The sequence below is a fragment of the Condylura cristata genome, unplaced genomic scaffold (genome assembly GCF_000260355.1).
Source record: "Condylura cristata isolate star-nosed mole 26May11 unplaced genomic scaffold, ConCri1.0 scaffold00012, whole genome shotgun sequence".
Taxonomy (NCBI): domain Eukaryota; kingdom Metazoa; phylum Chordata; class Mammalia; order Eulipotyphla; family Talpidae; genus Condylura; species Condylura cristata.
Genome location: NW_004567113.1, coordinates 21,362,304 through 21,370,230, shown reverse-complemented (window position 1 = coordinate 21,370,230; position 7,927 = coordinate 21,362,304). Strand labels below are relative to the sequence as shown.

General features: G+C 41.7%; 1 protein-coding gene across 1 annotated transcript in view; it reads left to right on the top strand.

Annotated features, from left to right (window-relative positions):
* Positions 1-3,613: 3,613 nt before the first annotated feature.
* Positions 3,614-7,927, top strand: part of MOB1B (MOB kinase activator 1B) — a 31,403-nt gene continuing 27,089 nt past the window's right edge. The window contains exon 1 of the mRNA XM_004681229.2: positions 3,614-3,884. Within this exon, the coding sequence (XP_004681286.1) occupies positions 3,871-3,884 (14 nt within the window). The 5' untranslated portion in view covers positions 3,614-3,870. The remainder of the gene's footprint in view (positions 3,885-7,927) is intronic.

The following is a 7,927-nucleotide window of genomic DNA, read 5'->3' as shown; positions in this document are numbered from 1 at the left end:
GCTCTGCACAGTTGTCAAAATTCTGACATCATTACTTTGATGTCTAAAGGACATCTCAAAGTTAATATATATAAAATGGAAATTTTAACTAAATCCCCCAAATGTACCTTATACCTTCCCTATTTCAATAAATGGTAGCACCATCCAACAATCACTAACACCAAAAAAATAATAAATAAAAAATAGGAGTAATTTTTATTTTTAAGATTCATTTATTTATGCATACAGAAATGGAGTACATGATAGAGGTTTGGGGGGCTGTGAGAGAAGTCACCAGAGACAGAGTGGGGAGCAGAACAGGCAAATCTATGAAGTACACTGCTGAGTGGGCGACACAGGAGAGGTCTGCTACGCCATGTGGGTCACCTCCAGGGCCAGAGATGGAACTCATACAGAGGCAGCTGCGGCCAGCTTGCAGTGCTGTGTCCTCACCTGTTGTGTCATTAGGTAGGGCCCAGGAGTAATTTTTAACTCCTTCCTTTGCCCAACTCCCATAATTAATCATTAAGTGCTGTTGATTTTACTTTGAGATTATTAACTTATTCTTTCTGTTATTCATAACACTGCCTTAAACCAAATCACAGCTGTTGAGAAACAATTGGTCTAAATACAATACAAATACCTTCTGGTTTCCCTTCTATGTGTTGACTTTCCTAATACATTCTCCATAAGGGAGAATGTTCTTTCAAAATGTTAATCATGGATCATGAACTGGTAACTGTTGAAGCTATATTATGGGTTCATTGTACTCATTTCTGCCCTTTTGTATATGTTCCAAATTAAAAAATAAATTGTCAATCATATTATTTTGTTCTTTTATTTTGATTATTTTACTTCTCTGCTAACTTCTTGATGTTCTTAGAATAAAACTTAAATGCCTTGCCTAAGTCTGTGAGCCCCAGCCTACCTCTTGTCCAACTTTATCGATGCTATTTTTTTTGTTGTTGTTCATTCTCTTTAGGACATATCTTATCAGTTCTGAGAGTACTTTAAGCTCAAAATTTTTCATTGTTATTCCCTCTACTAGAAAACACTCATCTCCTAGCTCTTTCCAAGACTGGCTCCTTCTCTCAGGTGTCCCTGGAAAACCACCATCATAGTGAGATCTCTCTTAACTGTTTATTCCACAGCAGTTATCACATTTAAAATTATTTTTAAATTTATATTTATACAAATATACATATTTATTTTGACAAGAAAGTCATTTGAACATTAAAAATATTTGAAAGCATCTATCCACTCACATTCTCTCCTATTCATGTTATAATTCTAATTTTTGGAAAAATCAGTGGATAGAATACAAATTTAATAATCTTGCTTTATAAATAAAGGTTATAAGATTTTGATCAGGAGAGTAATTTGAAATTTTAATTTTAGGAAGAGCATGCTATGAAATGTGAATTGGTGAAGGAGGAATTAAATTAGAAATATATATTTGAATTTGCCTTCTATTTGATTCTGAAATTCCCAATGTTTATGATATGTTGTATATGACAAGCATTGTTTGGTTTACATTATTTACTTAGTGGAAGAACTGGGGTGTGAGAGGACCCACCAGAGACAGAGTGGGGAGCAGAGAAGGCAGACCCACTTAAATACACTGCTGACAGGAGCAGCTGGCGAGACAGGAGAAGTCCTATGTGGCATATGTGGGCCAGTTCCCTGGCCAGGTCGAACTCAGGTGACAGTGGTGATAGCAGTGAGACTCAAACCCCTGGCCACCCAGGAGGAGCTGATTTAAATATTTAAGTTTTGAAAATACATTCTATATTATTAACTTGATACCTCTCAGCTTAAAAGAGCAATATATTCAAGTTTTATTAGCTAGGAAGAATTCAGCAGATATTTTTGCAGGTTCTCTTGTCTGCTAATCTTTGATCCTGATTCTACAGTCTAAGATTCATCTAAACTGTCAGATCAAAAGCAAGTCTCCCAAGTCAGCCTAAAAATCGAGAGCAGGTGGGAATTCCCAGTTATTTGAAGGAAGCCATACGCAGGGCAATTTTAGAACTGGAAGCAGTATTAGAGATCATGTGCTAATCAAGGCCTTCATTTTATTTTATTTATTTTTTTTAAAGATTTATTTATTTATTCATACAGAACTGGGGTACAGTCCAGAGATGCGGAGGGTGAGAGGATTCACCAGGGACAGAGTGGGGAGCAGAACAGAAAGATGTTGTGAAATGTACTGCGGAGGGGAGCAACAGGTGAGACAAGAGAGGTCTGCTGTGACCTGTGGGTCAGCTTCCTCCCTGGCTGGGGATTCAACTCTTGCTGCAGTGGCTCCAGAAAGTTTCCTAGTGCCAAGACTTAACCCCTTGAGCCACCAGAAAGGCCCCCAACGCCCTAGTTTTAAATGAGGTGAAAAAGGTATGCTAACAGGTTAACTGATATACTCACCCCCAACATAATTTCCTAATCTGGTAATGCAAGTGTTACTCTGAGACAATTAAGGAATTGTGATTCCTTAAGTATATGGAGATCTAGAACACAGGAGTTTTGTTTCATAAATCCCTTATTTTCAGTATATTAAGACATCTCTGTCTCCAGTCCTTTGAATCTTCAAGTCTCTGAAATTATGCTAGTGGCCTCTGCTGTTCCTGGAAGAGCCTCAAGATTCCAATATTTTCTTCTATTAGAGAAGGCTTGATTTACCAAGATGCCAAACTAACAGTGCGTAAACACAAACGAATAATTTCATATTTTCGTCTCCTTCAAGTCTATTAGCCCAAGGTGGGTCAAGAACTGCACTTAGTTGAAGCATAGTTCAAATTCTTTGAAAATTTACTTGTAGATTCGTGGCTGTTGTGAGTAAAGAATAAGGTCCTATCTTGTGCAAAATAAAAATAAATGGGTAACCAAATTGATAATGCTGTGGTGGGATGGTCATCAGTGTTGACCCAGATTAAGCAAAGTAGAAGTCGGTTATAACCATTGGGCACTCTGATGCACAAAACATTGTAGAAACCAGAAATGACCCAGTGCCTCGCAAGGGCTTATATTTTAGAGTCAAGGAGCCCAGGGCAAAGCTTACCAACCTATTTAAGAATTCTCCCCAAATATGCCCGTGTCACCACGGTTTTCTCAGCTGCTGACAGCCTAGCGTGCCTGTATAGCGACAACCCTGATCATCTCCTAGTTCAAGGTTTTAAAATTTGCCCGTAAAACAACAAGGAACTTGAAAATCCACCTAGTGTGTTCTCTCTGAGAGCCAAAGCACAGCTAAACCATTCCAAGCCGATGAAACGAACTCCCTTCTGTTTCCCATGCTAGCAAAGAGATTCCAGATCCTTTCATCATCGTGCGCTGAGCAATCACCGTGGGCAGAACGCTGGTGGCAATTCCGGGGGAAGCTGAAGCCCAGCTAAGCATATCGCAACGCTGAGCCTCCACCCCGAAGCGGGTGGACAAGTCTCCACCGGGCCAGTCGCTCCAGGTGACTCGTCGGGCTTCCAGCCGCCTGGAGCTGCAGGGGGTGTTCCGAACTAGGGGCTCCGGGTGCGCGCTGCTCTCGCGAGAGCTCGAGCGTTCGCGGACCGGGATCGCGGAGAGTGGGCAGCCCCTGCGCGTGGCGGCGGGAGCGGCGGCGGCGATCCTCCCTGGGGCCGGCGGGCGCTCTTTCCCCGCCTTCCTCTTCTTCCCCTCCCCGTGAGCGATTCCAGTTGTGCGCTTCCCACTTCCGCCCCCTCTGCCTCCCTGTGGAACTAGCAAAGCTGAACAAGTTGCGGCCGCCCCACCGCCGCCGCTCCCCTCACGGCCGCCTCCGGGTCGCCTCCTGCTCACCATCGCTTCCTCACGCCGTTCTTTTTCTTCCCTGGCCGCCGCCGTCCCGAGGCCTCCGCCAGCCCCGCAGCCCACGCCGCGGCCGACATGAGCTTCTTGTTGTGAGTAGCCAGGCCCCGCGCGCTCCGGCTTTGTTCGCGTGATCTGGGCCGCAGGTCCCCGCCCGTCTTACCCCGGCCGCCCGGCCGGGCGCTCCCTCGGAGCAGGTCTCCGGGCCTGCCCGCCGCCCCGGCCGGCTTCGAGCACGCGTGCGATCGTCCCTAAGCCGCCCTGGCAGCTCTTCCCGTAGCCCAAGTCTGGCACACCCCGGTGCTGCTGTCGGCGTCTCCTGCACCCCAGTGCCAGCCTTTCCCTGCTCCTCTCGGGGTGGTTTGCCTGCTTTTCGTGGATACCTCCCACTCTGGCATTATCGGGGTCCGACGCGTGCCGGTGTTGCCTGTCTCCCCGATTGCCTGCTTATGGCTTTTTGCGGGGGGTTTCCCAAGCGCAGACGGTGGAGCGCCGTACTTTCCCCTGTCATCACCGGACCTTTAACTTCTGCCCTGTTATTGGGATTGATTCCCTGTTAATGGGGACTTGGGGATGGGGTGTGTGTGCGAGACAAGTCCTGAGGCTACAACATCGCAGCGAAGCAAGAGCTGCTTGCGGCTCTGGATTCTCTGGTGGCAGATTTGAGTCTTGGGGTTTGGAGCAGCTTCTGGCTTTCTTTTCAGCATGCTGCCCCCTGAAGGGTACCGGCTTTATCTTTTTAGACTACCACCAAATAGGGCTTGGAGTGTGCGCTTGGCTGATTACCTACTCTGGGGAGGTGATTTGCAAATCGCTCATGAAAGCAAACTTTAGCGTCATATTTAATGTTGATCATTATTGCACTTATCTTTTATTGCAGACGAGTTTTTTGGGGAAGGGCAGCAAGATGGGATAGCGCAAGGGGTATGGTGGCATTAGATAAGATTCTGGTCATGGGGTGAGGGGGGCTGACAAAAACAAACCGAAACTGGGGAATTCCATTGTGGAAGGCTCCCTTGTGCTTCACCTGTGTTTTTACTCTAGTTAGAAAACTAGTAAGAACTAGTATTGAAACCCACTTCATATACTTCTTTAGTGTTGCTGAAGAAATAGTGTTTAAAAATTTTTGTTCAGATTTCTTTTCCTAGCTTTTGTAATTTTTATTTCTAACATTGGCACCGGAATCCTAGAATTTAATTAGCCCTTATTTTGACATGTTCAGTTTTCGAGTGTTTATTTATTTTTTTTAGCGTATTTAAGCAAAACTGAGCCATCGCAGAAAACTGCTCTTCCTGATTATTTCTTGTATGTATCGGGCTAGTGTCAAGGTAACACGTTTGAGCTTGTGTTCTTATTCTTAGGCTCATGTTAGACGCCGTTTCTGAGTTTGTTAGATTATGCTAGATGAGAGGGCTCCATGACTTCATAAAAGCCTTTTTCCCCATATTATGTTTGTTTGAATCTACATATCCAAACATCTCAACTGAAAGTTTCTCATTAATATTGCTAATGTTTGATTTCTTCAGTAATTTAAAAGCTGTCTTTGATGATCATGACTGCTGCTGGTGGACTTATTGTCTCTCTTGGAACTCATAAACTAAGTTGTCTGAAGTAGTTACGAACATATTTGACAGAAACTAGAGACACAGGAGGTTTCGATGGTATTTTCTGAAAACAATAGCATATTTTACATTGCTCAATATTTGATAGAAATTTAATAGAGAAATGCAGTGGGTAAGTGCAATGAATAATTTCTCCTGAAAAATACTGGCCAAATAAGAAAAATCTCATTTTAAGTAACATACTGTATTTAGCACTTTAAATAAAGTTTCCACTATTTGTGACACACTTTTCCCATCTGGTCACATGTAGCAGTTAATATATTCTCAACATATTTAGCCCATGTGCTTGACAATCTAAAAAAAGTTAATCCAATTTTTTTATTTTAATCTTTGTTCACCAGTGTTTTAAATCTGAAGCGAAGACCATATAGAAATGGTTATTATTGAAGTAAAAGAACAAAGTTTTGATTGTTTTTGGTATGATTTCCTGAATATTATTTCTGTCCCAGTGGATGAGCAGAGAAAATAACAATTGCAGTACATGAGTTAAATATGAATATTTTCCTCCAGGTCTTGGAAGTTTACTTAGAAGGCCTCTGTAAGTGGGTGGAGCAAGGGGCCAAAAACAATTAAGATAGGGTTATGAAGCTGATGACTCATATGCTTGAAGATTGCCAGATAAAAGGAAAGATTATTTATTTAAAAAGCCATTCACTGGCACATCTTAAAACAACTAGCAACAACAAATGTTGGCAAGGATGTGGAGAAAAAGGAACTCTCCTGCATTGCTAGTGGGATTGCAAACTAGTACAACCACTATGGAAAACTGTTTGGAGGTTCCTCAAACTGCTAAACATGGAGCTCCATTATGACCCAGCAACTCCACTCCTAGGTATCTACCCAAAAGACACAAAAACACTGATTCAAAAAGACACCTACACCCCCATGTTTATTGGTGTTTTATTTACAATAGGAAAGACATGGAATAACCCAAATGCCAAAAGTAGATGACTGGTTTAAAAAGATGTACATATACACAATAGAGTATTACTCAGCAACCGAAAAAGATAAACAGCAGCATGGATGGAGCTGGAAGGGATCATGCTTAGTGAAATAAGCCAGAAAGAAAAGGAAAAATACCGGATGGTTTCCACTCATAGCAGGAGCATAAAGGACTGGGGACTGTGGGGGAGGGGGGGCGGCGGATAATAATGTGCAACTATATACCAGGGACATCTTACAGGGGTGGAGTGGGGAATGGTATCAAAAAATGGGAGGAGGAAGTACATAGGACTATGGTGTTGGCACACGGATGAATTGGTGATGGAAGTCCATGGGGATTACAACTGAGATGGAAAAAGGCACAAAATGATGTAAAAATAAACTATTATAATAAATTAAGAAAAAAGCCATTCACTGTGCCAAGCATTGGTACAGGCATTGTGTATCTCATATGAACAAAACACATAATTCCTGCATTCTTGGAGCTTATGTTGTCCTGGTAAACAATCAAAAACACTAAACATCAGTAAATTATACAGTGTGGTAGGAGTTCCTACATGGAACAAAGTAGAGCAGGATAAAGAGGTTTTTGGATGTGAAGTTGAGGTTGATTATGTAATCCCCAGAGGGTACCCAGATAATCTGCACCAGTGATACCTTTGTGTAGCTTTTGTACAAGTGCTCAGAATAAATTTGCACACTATATGAGCATCTGTCTGGGACGTTGTTTTGGGGACATAGTTTTGTTTGTGCTGTGGTTGACTTTCTGTATCTTTAAATTAAACTTCCAGCTAGTTCATACAGAAACTTCACAGGAACCTACTGTAACTTTGTAGACTGTAATCTTTAAACACATCCTCAGCACCTGCTTTGTGCCAGGCATTGTGCAAGATGTGGGATTTCAGAGATGGTAGACAGATTAAAAACAGTCATCTATAATAGATGTAGTACAATCAGAGCATCAAAGAATATGAAGCAATTTGTTCTATTTGGGATGAAGGAAGGTTTCATGAAAGAAGTGAGTGCTAGTTAATGGAGGATGAACAAGAATTCTCAAAAAGGTTAAGTGGACTTGGGGATTGTAGTCAGAAAAAAATATCTTGATGTCATGAAATTGCCAGTGAAGTGTCCATTTTGAAGTTTATACAATAGGAGGTAGACTTTTGCAGTTAGATGATGCTTTCAGTGACATAATTCATAATTTACTCACTTCTTTTTTTCACCAGAGTGGCAAAACCATTAAACTTAAATGTTTACTTACTAGTTACTAGTTAGTTTATTAACCTAGTTATTGGCTTGGGTAGAATGGGAACAGAAATCTCTCGATTTAAAAATTTGCCTTTGCTGTTGTAGAAACAGAATTCAGGGATATTTACAATCAGAGTGAGTTGAGTACTTTTTATGTTTTTAGCATTTTAAAATACAAGTCTTTCAGACTGATGGAAATCTGGAAATATTTGATTTGGAGAAACCAAGCTTTTCTTTCTTTCTTTCTTTCTTTCTTTCTTTCTTTCTTTCTTTCTTTCTTTCTTTCTTTCTTTCTTTCTTTCTTTCTTTCTTTCTTTCTTTCT